Raw genomic sequence first — 19,630 nt, forward strand, 5'->3', positions numbered from 1 at the left:
ATGTGAGATGCGTAAAAATTTATCTTACCACGTGTGAGATCACCACGACCACCTGCACTATGGGTTTATACACTGAACACTGAATGCTAGATGGCTTTATACTAGAAATATTAATTTTATGCCTAATAAATCCACTAAATTAGCTCCATATTTAGTGTTTGTTTATATTTTGCAAAAGATGACAGAAGAGAAGCGCGAAGAAGTGTTTCACTCTGTTCGATGTGGTGAGTATTTTCACCGGGTGATTACATTAGGACAATACTGTTTTGATACACAAATTATACCACGGGGAAGACGTGAACATTCTTGAAAGTCACAAGCAGATTGCAGATCATTCCAGAGTATATTCAAGAGTTAGTTTGAATTTGTTGTGCGTGTTATTCTATTCAGTACTCTTAATAGAGTTTCCATTGATTCTAATCTAGCCGTATCAGCAAAATGCAGCAAGACGAAGTTACCTCATCCGTTCTCAGTGAGCAGTCCTGCAGCTTCCAAGTGAAGATAAGTACGCAAAACTCGTGTCGCAATAAGTACACCCACTACGGAACAGAACGGCGGACAGAATCCTGTCCGATCGCATCCAGTTCTTACGCGGCCGTGCGGGAAGAAAGTGGTGCCATATTCCTGTACATCGTGACAGTCGATCGTAATCCATTTCCGGTTAAGCATTGCAAGAAGGTGAAGCTTTCGCGCAACTACGATAGGGCTCTTTACCAGCTTAAGCACCATCTGCTGTACTGGGAACGCAGGGTACAAAAGAAATGCAAGCGTCGGTTGAGGAAGATAACGCAGAACTTGATCCGCATGCGTCGGTCAAAGGTCGAGCGGCGGAAGCGGTTGAAGATGGGCAGGCACAATAATGCTGACAACTATCCACGAACTTCATTCGAACGCGTGTTTGCTGAAGACTCTGGAACTGAATCGGGAGTAGATGACTGTTTGAACACCGACAATTACGAATCGAACATGTCCTATAGCATTGCGAAATGCGAATCGAAAAATAATGAATGTCTTTCCGCCGGTTCTACTAAGAAGAGTGATACTTCCGACAGAGGTCTCAAACGTAAGCTCGAGTTTGAGGATGAAACTGAATTCGAACGAGCTTTGTTTGTGGAAGAGTTAAAAAGGAACATCAATACGAATGAAATAGAGCAAGAACAGGAAATATCTGAGGAGAGCTACGATACAGACAGTGAAAGTGATTCGGATGAGCCGACAAGTATTGAGGTAGAATTTGAATCAGATGACTACTCGGATGACATCACAGAATTTTTATCGAACATGTCTATTGACATGACATAATGCGAATCGAAAATTGACGAATTTTCGCCAGTACTATTAAGAAGCGTAATACTAAGCGTATGCTCGAGTTTAAATATTTATTAGAAGTTATTCCATCCAGGAAGAATATCTTACGTCATTCAGATAGGAAGTATTAATTTTCTTCGTTTTCTTAAAAAACATGGAGATTTGATCTATTTATTAGTTTCTGTAGGTATGCTAACCGCGATTAGAAGGCTTCTATTTCGGGAAGCTACATTAATGCTCGAATACATTATGCGATCAACCCATGACATACTCAGTTGTAACAGATTGCTATGTAACAAATAATGAAACAATTCCCCATCATGTATCCATAACTAGACTTACCCCATAGGTGCCGTACCTGTCTTAATCCATCCAAATCCATAATGATCGCGTTTCGAATATTTCCGCCATCACCAAAAAAAACACAAAACTGGTTGATGAGACCCACTCCGTCAGATCGATCCAGTTGATGGCATAACAGGGAGCACCGGTGTCGGAGAACACACCGCACGAAGGATGATGAGCGGATGATTAAGCTTTGCGCGAAACCAAATCACTTCTGCTGGGTGGGAACAAAAATTGCCAACTACATTACTTCATCATCGCGATCACCGCGATCGCCTGTCCAAAAAGACGCGCGCGTACGCGGCGGTCTGTTGCGTATGGGTGCGGTACGATCTGCTTGATTGTGGGGTGGTGTGATTTGCACCCTGCTATCTGCAGATGGATCGAGCAATCTCGTTATCGAATATTACTCCGCGCTATCAGGCGCCATCGTGTGAGGGGTGTGATTTTACCGATAGCTTTGGCCACGGCGCTGATAATGGGAATGGGGCTTTCGGTAGTTTGATTACCCAACGGATGTAGTTACTTGCGATAAAGGTATAAGCGAAACTTGTTAAGGGCTTGTTAGAATTCGGAAATAATTCAATAATGGCTTTAACAAAGCTCCTCATCCTGCAGCACGCGATGTGGGAGTTGGGTAATGGACTGATACAATCATGCTACTGGTTACATATTGTTGCACAATGGATATCTGCTCTTGTCAGTTACTTATTTCCGGTGGATTTATTGGAAGTGTGTTTGTCTTAATATTTTTTCTCCCAATATTTTTTTTTAATTTAAAAAATGGATAATATGTCGAGTTAAATTAAACAAATTAAACAACACAACACTTTACTAATCCGACCCAAATTTCATTACCAGGATCGGAAAACATGTAGCAAATTACATTTTAATAGTAGTAAAAACTTAAACCATTTCCCACCACGGGGTTGAGTGTTGAATTGGTGATAGATTGTCTAATTGGATTTGCTCTACTACTTTTCATGCCGCATTTTGTCTATTTTTGTTTGTCCACTCCCCGACGTTGCCAGCTTTCTTCGTGTCCTTTTAAAAAAACAAACAACAAATCCCATAAATACTGCCTGTCGCATCGTTGCCCTTCCGGTTGATGCACTAGGCGATCCACATTCCGCGACCGCAGAAAATGTTTAAATTATATGGTCATGCAAATTGCTCACCGGTGGCCTACATTTCGGTGAGCAAATCGGTCAAATGTGGCGCTAATCTTTGGGCGGTGAAAACGTTGGAAGAAAGGTTTGTTTCGCTGCTTGTACGCTGCCACCAGGAACCATATCGGGCGAATTGTACACGCCTAATGACAAACCGAAGATGCGCCAACCGGTTACAAGCCCGTACATTAATCACCATTTTGTGAGCCCCCCAAAACCTCCCCATCACCATAATCACTGATGGGCTTTTGGGATGGGCAGAAGAAGAAAAAAAAAACAAACAAAACACGAGCTTCAATGTTTGGTGGTTGCTGCTTGGGACCCAACAGACCATCACTAATGTCGTCCGACCGTGTGGTGTCTAGTGCATCTCCAGGAAGCAAGGGTAGTTTGTTTTGGCACGGGTGTTTGGAAAAGATGTTGAACCGTTTCGCTCCTAAAATTATCAACAGTCACTAGCGCGGGGAACGATGTTTCTGAGGGTGTGTGAAAGAAAAGAAAGAGGTATGAAATGATAATGATTGCCCAGCTGGCAAATGCTGATGGGTGGGTAGCGAGGTACAGGCCTGGCACGTCGTTGGTACCATTTGGCACTTTTTTCTTGTCCACCGTGACATGATGAGCAAAAGTAAGCAATTAGTGAAAAATTGATAGTGATTAGATAACGAAACTGCAACCATTAAGGGATGTAGCTGTTGCTGCTTTCACGATTATCGGATCGGCTCTAGCAATCGGAACTTGGCTGATGGCCGAGGTTGAACGAATGAGATGAGATGATTCGCAAAAAAAAGAAGAGGTTGACTTGTAGAGCATAGCAAAAGGGAATAAATTAAAAAGTCACCACAGCAGAATAACAAAACAAAAAAAAAACCTCCGCGAGATGAGATGCAATCAACGAGCAGGTAATGTGTGGCCAAGGTGAACAACGGAACCGATATGAATTGAGGGAAGCGCGAAGGGACGCGCGCGCAAAAAAAAGGCCACTTACAACGGTGTTGCACAGCAAATGACATAGTTTTTCGTGGTTGCCGTTTGGGGAGACACACAATTTTCCTGCTGGCACCCGGAGGAGGGGCTTTGCGTCGGTGGTCGCCCCGGTTCACCGAAACCGGTTCCCCCCCTCGAAGAAGGCGGAAGATGACGGCCAATGACACACTGCCGACAGTCCAACATAATCTGATAAAGTAACGATTGGAGCAGGGGAAGGCGAAGGTGTTGGAAGAAGCCTGAACAAAACTTAACGCCACTTGGTGAAGAAAATCGGAAAATCGGGAACTCGGGAACGTTAGTCGAGCTTGGCGGAGGAGGCGGTTACCGTAGGCGAATCGTAGCGGTAAATGAGAAAGTGCCGGCAGAGTAATACACCGTCGTACTGCTGCTAAAGGTCTGCTAAATGGGTCTGGAACGCTGGTCGGCGTTTGTGCTGGGCGCGTGAAAAGACGCATTCCAGCGTGAACGGTTGGGGGTTTTTGCCGAGACCCATGCCGAGACTTCGCTCGGTCACATGCTGGTCAAACCGGTTCATCGGCGAACGTACGCTTATTTGGATGCACTTCACCGAGAGGGAAAAAACCAAGTAAACAAACGTGATCAGCTGAGCTTCCCGGAAGAATAGCGACATACGATGCGGAGAGAAATGGCGAGAGAAAGATACATCCGATGAAGATTAGGGGGTTTGATATCAGAGGTCATACATCCATCTTTGGGACTTGGGTGAAGATTACTGTCGGATCTCTCTCGGCAATTTCTCGAGATCTTCTTCCTATGCTGCACTAAAACCTCAGAAGGTTGGGCAATTTCTGACTTTCATTTATGTTATTTACCTGAAGTTAGATTGCAAGTCTTGAGTCTTGAGGAATAGGAGTTCCACTTTGTGAGATATCGACGCCTCTACTATTACAACATTTGGCCACCTAAGCTTTGCTAGATAATTGGGATCTTATTGAAGTACCCGGGCTTGGGGAATTATTTTCACTCTCTTCTTTTTGTCGGAGAATTCCTGGATTCGAGAATCCTTTCCTGAAGTTAAGTCTTGAGGATCTTGACGTTAGGAGCATGCTATCTTAAAGTGGAGTTCAAAGTAACTTGTCCTGACCAACATATCAGCAGTAAATTGGGATAACATTCTTAAATCTTGAAAATAAATCTGGAGGATCTTGACGTTAGGAGCTTGAGATCTTAAAGTGGAGTTCAAAGTAACTTGTCCTGCCCAACATATCAGCAGTAAATTGAGATAACATTCTTAAATCTTGAGGATCTTGACGATAAGAGATAGAGAACTTAAAGTTGAGTTCTGAGTAGCTTGTCCAGTTCCCATTCCTGCCCAACATATCAGCAATAAATTGATCAGCCCTGTCGTGCCGGATGATATGCTCTTCACTTCGACTTGCGCTCTTGCGGCGATGAGTCGTTCGCGCTGCTTTATGCTCACCCCCAAATGAGGGGGATGTTTTTCTCTCTCCCCGACAGTGGGGCGTTAATAGTTTTGGGGCGCTTAAGTTGCACGCATGAGTCTGTCTTGCTATATCTCCCAACGTCACACGCTCTCCCTTCTTCGCTCGCGCTCTTTTGGGCTCTGGCTGTGCGCAAACGGCTCACAACGCAACAGAGGGGATGATTCTCTGCCAAGTCCGCTGACGGCTGGAGCGTAAGCGTTTAGTTTTCCGATCGTTTTTATTTCAACGAAAGCAACGTTACCGAGTGGACGTGGAGTCGTTTCCACGCCGAAACAAGTCGTAAACTTTTCAGTTACCGGGTGTTTGTTTTACCAGTTTCCTTCACATTTCTTCGCCTTTCTATTGTTTTTTTTTATCGTTTGTGTTTGCGTGTTTGCGGGTGCACAGTGTTCGGTGAGTGTGTTGTGCGCGAATAAGTCGCATCGACCGGGGGTGTTTCGCGCGGCCCACGATTGTACCGTGTGCGATAAGAGGAGTAGCGGGAAGAGGTAGTAAAGGATCCGCACTCGCAGAGAAAAGCCAACACCACGTACTTGGGAAGATTAGCTTTTTCCGACATCCGAACGCGTTTTCCATTTCCCGTGCGTGATACTCCGTTCGGTATCTTACATTTTTTCCTGCAAGTGCATCACCAGATCTGGGTTGATGCGTTTGCTGCACGCAAACCACGCATAGTGCTAAATTTTCTGCGAGTTTGTCAAACTGTGTGCGAACAACAATTCATCATTTTCAGTGTGTCGTGTGAGTGAGTGTTTCACGCAGGAAAACGGTGACCGGAGCTATTAATTTTCCGATTTCCAACACCTCGAAAGATCGGTGTGCCTAAGCGTGTGTATGAGAGAGGGCCTTTTTTTCTCACGAGCCGCGGTGTCGTTGACTTGCGTGTGTGCGACTGACGCGGTGGTTAAATGGTGGTAAAGTAATAATTCTTTTTTCGGGCAACGAAAAGAAAGAAACAACACCCGTCAAATTACACACGGCGACAGTGCAATTGTTGTCCCGTCGCCGTTTCGCTGTTGGAAGAAGAAAGTTTCACCAGTTTGATAAGAAAGCGTGCCCCGGGCCCGACAAACATCAGCCTCCGTCGGCCACCGAAAAACCTCACGGCGCAGGGTTCAATTTTCGGCGTGTGTGTTCGCAATACGGTACCGATAAGTGGCGTTTCATGTCGGTGGCTGCGGTCCCTCCACCAGATCTGTGGATGGCGCCGTGAACGAGTGTGAAAAAGCTTGTGAACGCGTGCGTCGTGTGAGTGAAACGGTAATTTTCCCTTTGCGGCCCACACCGGCACGGCGGAAAAGGCAGGCGAAGAAAGAAAAACAAACCCCCAAAACGAAACGGTAACCACCCCGCCCCGGGGAGGGGTGACCCTAACCCTTACCCGAAGCAAGAAAGGTTGACCTTTCTCCATTCTACCGTTCGTCCCCACGTTGAAGGACGAACCTGGTTCAGAAGAAGAGTCGCTGCAAGTACGTGTGTTTGCTGAGCGTTTTGTCACCGGTGTGTGAAGGCGCGGCAAAACGGGGCAGCAGCACGGTGGCGCGACACAAACAAAACACGTGCCCGGTGCGCTCGTGTGCCACGTGTGCGTGCGTGTGTGTGTGAACAAGCTTCCAGGTGGCATCGCTATCCGGTGGAGGATAGCGGAAGGTACAACCTTTTCGGCGATTCTGCCGGAATCTTGTGTGCAGGTGTGCAGAGATTAAAAGAAAATTAGCAAACAATTATTTGACTGTGTTTAGAGAATAATTTGCCCCGCATTTGGTATGCTGACACCGTGTTCGATGGGTAAGTGGAATTATTTATTTACGTACGGGGGAGTCATTTTTTGGGTGACAGACGTAATATTGTACGAAGAAAGCTGGAAGGAATAGCAATTAAATTAAAGGGAGATATTCAGTCAAGATAACTCAGACATTCGGAAGCTTGAAGTTATGATTCGTGATTCTTACATAATCTAGACCTTAAATATTGGATTGAAATTACTTTCATTGGGAAAGTATACTCGATCAAATAAAGATCAAAAAGGATCATATAAAGTACCATTAAATGCTGTAAAGAGATCATCGAAATTCGAGTGATTCTCTTCTCAGATTTGCGCGAATTGGGGAGAATCGATTTGGCAACGACCAGAAATGGGAGATTAAGGCCACTTGAGGAGGTAGTGCCACTAAAGAAAGTTTGACAACTTGATATTTGGAGAGCTGCTAGCTCTGGATATCTCGGTGAAACGATGAGGTCCAGTTGTCTTCGATCTTCACCTTTAACCTCAGTTGTTTTTTAAAGTTTATGTCAGCTGCCGTTACATCCGGAGATCTTGAAAGGTGTCAAAATATGACAATTCTTCAGCTTCGGAGTGGAATCTGTACTATGCCCAAATCTTCAAGGTTTCAATGTCTGAGTAATGCCCTGATATTGTAATCAAATATCGTCTGTCTACTCATCTCCAGATGACAAGGAACTCACATGAAAAATCGCTAACATCAGTCCATTGGGTTTAGTACATAAATTATATCAGCTCTTCACTGACTCGCTCACTTCGAACTGAATATCATCATTCAAAACGTTTCATGAACTAGAGATCATTTTAAATCAGAACATTTTTAACCCAGCCCGGGCTCGTACACAAAATGCCTTGCGCAAAAAAATTGCGCTTCGAACCGTACTGCGTCCTCTTGTGGGGTTTCAATTGATTTTTAGGACGCTCCAATTTTTCCGTCTTCTACCCATATATAATAAAAATGCAAAAACCCAACGGCAAGGTATGCTGCCGCTTGGGCTCAAAATTGAAAAATGTAAATTTATCGTCTCCATTATCCTTGCCAGCGTACTAACCCGTTCCCCAAAACGTCGATGCTAAACATCGTCCAGCACATTTTTTTTTGTGTCGTCCAAGCATTAGCAGACACTTCTTTAACCCCGCTAGTACTGGAAAAGTACGGAACGTTAAAGGTTCCGGGCGGGTCTGGGGACAAGGTAGCGCAGGATGCGAAAACCCTGTGGCGTCCCACGTGGATAATACCGTTCAGATCAGATTAAGTTGAACGATGCAAAGTTTATTCTATTCGTTACTTGCACAATGGATTTCCGTCCCTTTGCTCCCGGGCGCATGTATGTGTATGTGCGCACCGGCTTTTGCCGGCTCGTCATTGCTAGTCCTTTAAACTCCCACATGCGGCACAGGCACTTCCTAACGGATGTGCTATTAACAAAAAAAAAAAAAAGGCACAAATGGATGGCTTTTGAGCAGAGCAGGGACTGAAGAAACAGTTTTATACGGCCACCCATTACGGGTGCCACACTGCAAGAAGTCGGTGACAATGGGAGTACGGTACGGTGACACTCACGTAATATTTAATATCCGGATGAAGTACAATGTGTGCGTACGATAAGGCGCTCCCGAGGCTGAGGATGAACATACTCTTTCGAGAAGGAGTGCAATCTTGCGGATCAATTTATGTTAAAAGTTGATGTTCCTTCGGGAAGAGATAGAATCCGGCTTTTGTTATTGGGTGCCCAAAAAAAAAAAAAATAACTCCCCTGAATACCTGAAACTCAGTGAATGCAATTGTGTGCACAGTTGGCATATTATGCTTGCATCAAGATTTACTACCTTGTTCTACCATTTTTATGCTTTCCTACCATAAGAAGCAAACGCTTAGCTTGAGCAATGTGCCATTCCGCTCGATGTTTGCTCATGTGGGAAATGAAATGAAATTCCAAGCCACCACGCCACGCGAGAACAAAAGCGCACAATTCTTCCTTTTTGTAATTTCTCCCGGCGTGAAATATGTTACGAAGAATGGTTGCCGGTCCGGTAGCAAATTGAATTTATCAGAGCATACGATGGAAGAGTGATGATCTCATGATTCGTTGTGCAATTGTAACGAATCAATCAAGCACACTCATCGTCGATCACTTACGGTTACGCTCACGAACCTTCGGCGTAAGTTCCAACCGGCGAAATGGTCGGAATCTGTAACACACTGCAGTACACGAGCGCGCAGAAAGAAGGAAGGAAGGCCAAAAAATGCACTGAATCATTCCATTCCGAGCAGCGAACGTGGACGGCGGTGATTATCGCGTGTTGGAAAATTCGCGTCCATTCCGGTCGATTACGGCAAAACCGGTACGAAACTGCAGTTCTGTATGCATTTCATGCATGACCGTTCGGTTTTAAGACTGTGTGCTTTATTTTAACTATTTCCAATATTGTGCAGGGCTCTGTATCGAGTTCCAGTCGGGATGAAGACGTCTTGTTTGAATTGTTTCGGATCGGATGATTGGTGTGGAATGGAGAAATAGAGAAAATAGAGACATCTTCGGATCGAGCGCTTACGGCAACACGATTGTTCTACCAGCACAAGGCACATAGACGAGAGTTCGAGAGATATTCGTCTATCGCTGTGTCCCAATCGTGATGGTGAAAGTAAACGAGGGAAGTGGAGTCCGAAGAATGCATTGTGTGTCGCATGCAGTTAGCAGCTCGCATCGTTTCATCGTTTCACCCGCATTCACCCGGTCAATAGAGAGTCATTCAAATTATCAAAGCAAAAAAAAAAGGCGGCTTACAGAACTGAAAAAATCTCAGCGAAACATATCAGCTGTTTGGGGAAGAGGCTGTACGGGTATTCAATTTATTCTTTTGATAGTTTTATTTCCCGGTCGGTGCCCGTCCCGCGGTACCATGACTACTGGCGAGAAATCCACTCAAATAATCGCGGAGAATTAGTTATTTCCGGTCCGTTTTATGCTGGCGTACGATAACAGACATGCGGAGGAAAGAGACTTGTGACAGAACCTACTCGTCTGTTGTTTTTAAGCGCAAAATTAAAGAAAATCTTATTTCTTTAATGTTTTACTGTAACAAAAGGCTCTTACCCCTACTGAACAATCGAATAAAAGAATAGAATTTTTCAAATCCCGGAAAACGTATCATAATCGTACACATGGTTACTTTCCGAGGAATTTATGTAAAGTAAACAACCGTGTTTGTCTGACGCTGCATTTACTCTAAATGCATCTCGGCATGAGTTGTTGTGTCAGCTTGGTTTCGCTGGGAGGGTGAGGAAAAAATAAAGCGTATTATATCACAAACCGATGTTGATGTTGGTGCAGGCTGCCCAAACATTTTGGACAGGGCAACACTGGCAGCAAAAGGCTGAAGCCGACAACGGCAGCGCCGGTCTCGATGGTCATCGATGGTACGATTTTGGAGTCAGATTTAGGGGTTTATACCGTTCCGGGCGGGTCACAGCAAAAACCGATCGATTGTATAAACAACGACCACCGAACCCGATCGTTCTCGTGAAGGGTTTCGATACTGGCCTGCATTATTTTATGCTTCCAAGCATAGCGTTTCATAACATCGATGAGGATTTTCGTGGAATCGGTCCATTGCATAAGGAGTAAAAAATAAAACATGGACAGCGTGTTGCATGTTAACCCGCGTTTCGTGAAGGGTTCTATTTTTATTGACCTGTTTTGGGGCGAAGGATTATAAGAAAAACATATGTACATAACTGGATGTACGCAATCAAATCCGTTCCAGCTTTCGGCACTTGTCGCTGGACACGCTGCAGAAAGTAAAAATTAATATTTCCAAATGAAAACATTCGCTAGAACATCGAGCGAATAATTATGCAAAACCGCCTGGCAAGAACTACCATTCGATGTCAATTGCAATCGATATTTTGTTCCCCGCTTGGGGTGGCCACTACCGGAAACGAGCATCGGAAACGGGCTCCGAGCCGTAATTGCCCGACCAGGCCTAATCGTGTGGAACCGTACGATGAAGTCCTGCGGTGTATGTTATTTCGGAGTTGCATTTTTTTGTAGTTGCATTTTCTCCTTTTCCATCGCCGCTCAATCAGGACGCGACACAACCTTTTTCATGTTTCCTATTAGGTTTCCTTTTTTTTGTGTGTGGGTGCCTCGCATCAAACTGCAAAAAAAAAAACCAACATGCAAACGGAAATGTACGCATCCCGGCGCATCTGCAATCCGGAATGTTCGCCTACACACCGCACCGGACATTGTGTTGCGCGTCGTTTTTTTTTGTTTGTTTGCTGTGTTGTACTTACCTGTTCGTTACCGTGGGAGTTGGTTTGGTGTAAATTGGAAGTTCGGCAACATGGGAGTTCCGCTGTCTTCCAACAGGGGGCAAGTAGCTCGGTTGATTAAACCGAAACACATACGCCAGCAAATGGTAAATAAAATATGCCTAACTCAACATCTGATCGGGTCGGGTTCGGAAGAGAGGCTTTGGCTTTGGCAGCTCCAATGGCGCGAGGCTTCCGATAGATGTGTTTGTTTTTTTCGCGGAAACTGAAATTTATGAAAGCGGATCAGAAACATGTGTTACTGCATCGAATGTATGAAACGGTCATGTTTTCTAAAAGCGCTTGCATCAGCGAACAAAAAATGTTATGGTGAACCCCAATAGTGTGTCCGCAGTGATATGAGATATGGGTGGGTGGTGGTGGGTTATTCGTTTGGACTTTAGCCAAATGAAAAGTAACTAACAAACGTTGTACACTTTTTTAATAGACTTCCTATTTAGTGAGGGAAAAACATTACTTATGGGGTTTGAAAGTCATGTGTAGAGTATATAGATTTAAAGGTTTTCTTTTTTGATTTATTATTCCCGTTTCCACTTTATATTCTGACACACCTTGAGCATGTCTTATAAAATCATGTATTGGATGTGAATTTCTATTGTGTGATGTACAGTTTATATTGTTTTATGTGCTTTGTTTGCTGCTAATTCACTACTTACGTCTTGTTTAAACTGTCACTAAACAAACACTAAATTAGTTGCGGCTGTCAAAATAGTTTGTCATCTTCTGTGTACCTTGGCTCCCGTTTTGTCGCAATGGCGCGGTCCTCAATGGTTAATTTGTTTTTCTCCAAATTGTAAATTTAGCTATAATTCACAAAGAAAACATCTACAAAAGATAAACGAAATGGAAGGAGATAACAGAAGTAACTCATTGAAGAGGTCTCTTAGGAGTTGGATAGTCTTGGAAGTAGCGAATGCTTTGTGTATCGTATTATATCAAATAATACATATCTCAGAATTTAGAGCCTTAGTAATTCTGAGCAGCGCACATTTGAGTCAGATTGATAGACATGTAATTCTTGAGCATGTTGTACAACATAACCAGACATGTGTTGGGAAATTGGAAGTCTTCACAGTGACAATGAACTTGTGAAGTGGAGAATAGGAGTCGCTCAGCAAATCAGCTTCTCAGATGTACTGTCAGTGAGACACGAAAAATAGTTATGGAAAGCGAAGATTTCTTGGGAAATAAGTCAGTTTTTTGACCAATGAACCTGTTATCTTATTGTCAGGAATTCCACAGAGGTAACGGACTCACAATAGGAAGATAATTCTTAGACATTGAACTGTGCAGTTAAATTATTGTGATCCTGAAGGAGTCGTAGTGTTGGTAAAGACCTCAAATAAGAAGCCGTGGTTAAAGAGTTTGAAGCATGTGCTCTCCTCTGAGAATGCTTCTCCAGTGTAATAGATATACATTTTATCTATACTCCATAATACCCAGTCGACTATAATCGGTCGAGGGGGACTATTCTGCATGAAATTGTGAACCTTTACTGACATAAGAACTGACATAAGTAGGTAAGTAATTGCTAGTTAATTTGATGAAAAAGAAAACCTGGTGCTTTAATGTTAATAGCTCACACACCATTAAAACATAATGCAACGTTTCTCATAGTTATTCTCTATTCGGAACATAAAAACCGTGTGTGAAGGGATTTTGGCACCTTTTTTTCTTCTATTCCAATGTCCATGCAGTGTCAGCAAACGATTGAGGCTCCAGCTGATGATACTGTTCTTGAAATTTGATGCGCTACTCAAGCAGGGTTTCGTATCTGCACCGAATGACTGCTTGAATATTCCACCATCATATTATGCTCGAACGAGACCTGCATCAAACGCTTTGAGTCAATAAAAAGGAATCCAAGTTTTTGCTTTCACTCGATTGAGTTGGCGACGAACTATTTGCATATGGGAGGAAGGCTACATTTCCTTTTTCTTTCCGGAAGTAGCTTAAAGTTCCATACCTCCGTGGGCTTGTGTGCCGTTTGCCACGATGCAGTAGAGTAAAGATTGTGTTGGAATTTTACCAACCAAATGTTGCACCGTCGAAATTTTCCAATGCAGCTCGGCTGTCTTTAACGAGCGAGCAAAACGGAACATTGGTGTCCTTGAGCATTTCCGAGATGATGGTGGAGCATCAAGATATGTGCATATATGTATGACGCTGGTAGTATGAATTGAAGATGTTTTCCCATTAGCGCCAGTACCAGTTGCATTTGGCACCATCCGGGCGATGAAGACGAAGAAGTTTTACTATGTTGTGTGCAAACGATGGCTCGGTGTTGAAGTTGAAGTTACTTGGTCGAATTTCGCTCAAGTGAGACGACAAACAAACTGATGTAGCAACTCCTCGTTCGGACGATGCTCCGCCACACGGCACTGCGATCGATCATCGGTCGGTTGAAGTGGATCGTCTCGCGAGAATGATATTTGACATGCAAATAACTTAACACTGTTTCTCATTGAGGAACGCTGTTCTACGTGGTTCCTTCCGGTAGGTGAACACTTCGCGTCGTTTAATATTTGCATAACGAAGCATATTGAAATGGGTAGCATTCTTCAAGCACCACGTTCTTTACATTGTGTTACATACTGTTACATGCATGGATATTTTAGCTTGAAGTTAGCATTTTCGGTATTTATAGCATCTTTATGGCTTAATATTTAAAATGATCGTTCCAAATAACCGTGTCCAATCACTTCTGAAATATAATTGTCAGTATAGTATGAATTGCGAGTCGTTGAGTCGTGTTGCTTTGATTGAAAAGATAACAATCTCGCCAACGTAAACTAGGTTAAGCTCTTTGCCAAATAATCATTACGAAACATTAGTTTTCGGAGAGGTTTGGGACTGTCGATTATATCAACTTTGGCACAACACTGCACGCTGGTTACTTTTGGACAAGTGACCTGCGTGGCACCATTTGGCGAAAAGTAAACCGCTTGCGGACATGTGCGATGTTTTTCAATTTCCTGGATGAGCCGGTTGAGTAACGCTCCACCCCCGAGGTCCAGTTTTTTTGTTTTGGGTGGCGTGGCACGAATGGCGTTGAACTATTTCTGAGCCGGGTGCAAACACACACGCACACACGAACCCTGTCCGTGTGGTTGCGATTGCCGCGAGGCTACTGTTTGCTGTAGTTGCGTGAAAGTTGTTTGTGACTTTTCTAGCATCACCACTTGGCGTCAAATCAGTGCACCTAAATCTGCACGGTTAGCCCTCGTTTTTGCAGTTTGCATGGTGGCACCTACGAGACCCGCTGTGTGCAAAGTAAACTAGGTCTCCGGGTCCACCCGAAAAACCGGTACATTTGGCGGTGGTGGTTGGTTTTTGGCGAAACTGTGGAGATCTTGAAGAAGGAAGTGCCATTACATACAGGTTGCTTGCCACCGGGTTTTTGGTCATTTGTGGAATCGGTGTAATGTATGCCCCCAAATGCACGCGGCTAATGGGATTCAATTTTCACACACATTTCTGCGTACCACCCGGGTCCCGGTAAGAAAGCGGACCGTGACAAAACGGGTAGGTGTTGGCCGTCCACCATTAGTATCGTTTAGATTAATGATAACAAATAGTAGCCAGGTACGGGTGCGTAGATGAAAATGCTTCGGTTTTCAATGGGCGTTATGGTTCAACGTGTTGATTTTGGGGGATTTTTTTAAAAAAGAAATGGCCAGTGAGGCTGTCACCGTGGTATGGGTAAGGTTGCTTAAATGAATATTCATGCGAAGTGCGTCACCGCATGAAAGAAGCAAATGGAAATGATAACCATTTACAGTTAGTTTAGTTTTGAAGAAGAGATAAAATCAAGCATATAATACTTTTACCACTTACTCTGCATATTTACAGAAGTTGAGCATTTTTTAAACAGTTTTTTATTGATTTAAATAAGTGTTTTTATTGGGCATAAATGTGCAAATTGCCATGGAATCATATTTTATCACAAATGTGTCAGCAATTCTAACAATTCTTTTAAATTATTAAATAATGGAGTATTCGTAGTATAGCGTTTTTTTATTGAGGTTAATTGTCTGAAGGTTAACTGTCAAAACTATCTATAACCTTAAGTGATGTACAAGGAATTACGACATATGAATCCAACGATTTCATGTAAATTTTGAATAATGAACTACTTTAACTAACGAAAGAACTAGTAATAATAAATAAATATCTTCTAGAGTATCTAGAAGTAGTATCTAGGGTATCTAGAGTATATCTCTTCTAGAGTAGACTTGCGCTTCAAGAATTCCTTGTCTTTGTAATGCTCTGCACTGGAATGTTTCAACTGTGGCTTCAAAATTGATAAATTTCTTTTCATAAACGAGTCGAAAGTTAAAATAAAATATTGACTTGAGTGTCAATAATCTTTGAGTTCTCCTATTGCTCTGGGTTCCTCCATGGTTGGTCCATAAGTTTGATTATTGCTTGATTCACCTCTGGCTATTGCTAATTCCAGATAACAAATTGGCAATCATTAGGCAAGACTGACCAAATCCACCGACAGCTGTAGAGCTTAATCAGAAGATAAAGCCCACAAGATGAACCTGTTTGTCATCATTCACAGTAAAATGGACATTTTATGGCGTATGCCCACCACCTGCACCACGCTTGGTCCATTCGTTTGATCTTAATATTTGCTAATGTGATAATTAATTAGTGTGACGTGTGTGCAAACTGGAAACCATTGGTCGACCAACATCCGAAATTGTCCAATTACTGGCGAATCCGTTAGCGGAATCAGTCGACCTTGACGCCGAAAAGTTTACCCATCTCGGAACTGAACCGGGACATCGCAGGTGATATTAAATAAGTGGATCCTATCTTGTTGCTTTTGCGGCAATAATACTGCTCCTGACGTCAATGTTACACGGATCTGTCTGTCGGGTTCAACGTCACCGCGCGTTGCAGTAACGGAAGTGGCTGTGGGCACCGTTATCGGCTAGCCATCTTCCACCGAAATATGCGTACGGGCGCTTCCTGCGCGTAGAAAGTGACCGTACGATCGGGCGCGCCTCATTTACCGCGACCGGTGATGATGTCGCCACGGTACGTGATGTGAGTGTTTTTCTCGTTTTAAATTTATTCACTTCCCTTTCGGTCGATGCTGCCGGAGCTAAGTGTCACTTTCACGACGCTCTACGACGGCGAAGCGGAGAGGAAATTTAAATAAGACAATCAGATCCGACAAATGATCCGCTGGAGCTGCATACCACGATCATCATCCCCGCCGTTTTGATTATGCACTGATGGGGTGTAGGATTTGCTGTTTTTTTTGTTTTTGCATATTCCCGCTGCCGCTGGTGCAAATGGAAAGCCAAAAATCAATTCAAAGATCGATCGGTGACGCTTGAGGGATGAATCTAATGGCATCTCGGTTTAGGGGTTGGCTTTTTTTGTTGTTGCACTCAACGGGGAAATGGATTTCATTTCCCAATCACACTCGTCGATTAGTTATGGAAGGATGCACGGGAGAAATTGTTCGAGCACGAGGAAGTTGGGCACTCCGGAACCAGGGTGTGCCCGGGTCGTTTTGCAGGAGCAGTACATGCATGTAGCGTCACAATTGAATGCGTCGCGACACAGGTGGATATCGACCATCAGCACTGTCCCCGGCGCAGTTCCTGGATTCGGTGAGATGGAAAGTTTTTGCCACGGAATGGGTTTTCTCCGCACCCGCCCCTCAATCGTAACGCGCTGGCCGGTGTGATTGATTTTGCATACCATTTTCAGTCGGTAAACATTCTTCCTATACGCCACCGTTTCTTCCTCCTCGTTCGCCACCCTGTACAGGGTGTTTCCCACCGAGCTGGCAGAGAATTGTGCCGGCTTGACAACTCAACCGGCGCGGCATGCAATCGATTGGATGACTTTCGGTTTAAATGCAATTTCGCAACGATTGCTACCGGTGGGTGGGTGGTTGGGTGGAAGTTTTCCAGTTCTCGCGCCCGTTCAACCGCCTCCGCCTTCGTACGGTGTGAAGAATTTCCGCCCATCGCAGGAAATTGGGAAACTGTTTTCTGCAGTGCAGTAAATTTCGTCGCATTTTCGGCGCTTAAATCACCCGAGCGAGCGGTGTGCGGGCGAGGCTCTGGGATGATGCGCCGTCCGGGTGCCAAATTTATGTGCTTATTGAAATACGTTCAATGAAACGGATGAGGTGTGAAATGGGTTATAGATCGCATGGAGCGGGTTTTTATTTATTGTAGATATTTTATGTGGCCGAAATTTAAGGCCGTATGTAGCATGAAGCCACTACAATTATGAGCAATGAACATGGTCACCAGTGCCTCGGTGATAAATAAATTTAACATTTCATTCGGTATGATAAGTGGATATGTTTCACTTAGTATTGATGCGTTAAGGTCCACTGCCTGGTAAAGAGATATTTTAACACAGAAGCTTACCTAAGTATAATGAAAATATTTGGAAAATATTTATTTATTAAGATTGTCATATACGGCATCCAAAGTTTTCTTCAATGTAGATCTGTGCATTTAAAGTGTATAAAATTATGTTATTATATTCTTCACATAAACACACACTTCACATAAAAGATTACAATCCAAAGAAATATTGAAAATTTGACGTCATTAAACGGAATTCACATATGTTTCTGATACACGAAGTTCATACAAAACTGGAGAATACACTGTTAAAGAGGAAGATGCTCAGAAGGGTTTTTTGACCTCGTGGGGATGGGCAATAGAGTAGGAACTACAGCTCTGTGAACTCTGTGAACTCTACGATGATCTGACTGTTGATACAGCGTTCTAGACTTGTCTGGATTCGATGGGCTGGTCATGTGTTTAGAATGACACCGGACGACCTGATCCTGTAAGATCGTCTATATGGACACAGGAGGCGTGGTGGGCAACTGAGATAGACTGATGAGAAGTGGTTATAGCGATAAGTAAGTGAAGAAGTAAGTTAGTAAGGTATATATCTCTGCTAGATATCTCTTCAAAGAACTCCGGAGAAGTCAACATATCCAGTTAAATGCTTAAGTGAGAGAACTTCCTCTAGACTCTTACAACTCTAATAGGTTACAGACTCCTCTTAAGCTTATTGAATAATTGGAAGTATAAGGCAACTTTGCCAATTTAAACACAAAGCTTCATTGATCATTCTGTTATTCTCTTAAAACTAAAGCTAAGGTCTTGTTGACTTTGCCAAAAGTAATGCTCATGCGTTGATCTAAACTTATATTTGAATCAAATAGAATTTAAAGATCACGCGTTGAGGAGGAGTTGCATGGAAGTCGGCCAAATCGTGACAAACAAAAAGCCGAGATTGCATAAACGCACGTTCTATTGTAATACGATGAGCATGATTTATTTATTCTCAAACCCAAAGCTACCTCTGTCTACATACGATTTCCCGAAAATGGGTTAGCCATGTGAAAGCACACTATTTGCACAAACAAATTGCACCCACCCAACCTCCCACGATGCATTTCACGGTATGTAAAGCAAAGTAGTGAAGTAAGTCAGTAGCAAATATCATTCATTTCGTGCATTCGGTCAATTCGGACGAAATAAATTGAAGGATGAACACGAATGCAGTTCGCGCATGTGGGCGAACCTAGGCTCATGCTAGACTCTTCGGCTTCCTATCCCACGGCACCGGGGCCCGGCGCGGTTGTTTGCCGGGTTTGCAATTTGCAAATTTGCATAATTCATTTATGTAAATCATCATCGGCCAGCATCGGGGGTAGTCCGCCCGGCAGCGAAAGCGCAGTCAAATCTCGGCGAGTTTTTGCTCACCGATTTCACTACGCACAGTCGTGCGACGAGGGCAGCGCAGCAAGGGAAACCGGGAGGATTACTTTTCGTCTTCCTCCCAGCTGTTTCGACCGGAGACTAGCCACGGTGCGAGCGGCCTAGTAAGTGCCAAAGTTTGGCCACGGTTTCCAGCTGAAAGCCGTCATTCAGATTCGCGAAGAAAAACAATAATCAAAACCGCGCGTCCCACGCGCATTTTTTGCTTCCGTCGGAAAGATGCAACGCTGGATGATGGTTTGCTTTTGGCGAGGATGCACAATGGCACAGAAACTGATAAATATTGGCACGCGGAGAAAGGTAGCGAAATTTGGTTCCGTGCAGCTTAACTTTTCATTTCACGCTGCGGATTTGTTTTAGCGGATACACATTTCACCTTCACCTTCTTGCAATTACAGCTTGAGTTTCGAGCGAGAGATCTGTTGGGATATTGTTTTGATGGGGCGAAA

At 43.7% G+C, this 19,630-nt stretch overlaps 1 protein-coding gene across 1 annotated transcript; it reads left to right on the forward strand.

The window, feature by feature from the left end:
* Positions 1 to 438: 438 nt before the first annotated feature.
* LOC128300124 (protein MAK16 homolog) lies at positions 439 to 1,511 on the forward strand. The gene has a single exon (XM_053036114.1). The coding sequence runs from the start codon at positions 439 to 441 to the stop codon at positions 1,300 to 1,302; it is 864 nt and encodes a 287-aa protein (XP_052892074.1). The 3' UTR covers positions 1,303 to 1,511.
* The last annotated feature ends 18,119 nt before the right edge of the window (positions 1,512 to 19,630 follow it).

The sequence above is a fragment of the Anopheles moucheti genome, chromosome 2 (genome assembly GCF_943734755.1).
Source record: "Anopheles moucheti chromosome 2, idAnoMoucSN_F20_07, whole genome shotgun sequence".
Taxonomy (NCBI): Eukaryota; Metazoa; Arthropoda; class Insecta; order Diptera; family Culicidae; genus Anopheles; species Anopheles moucheti.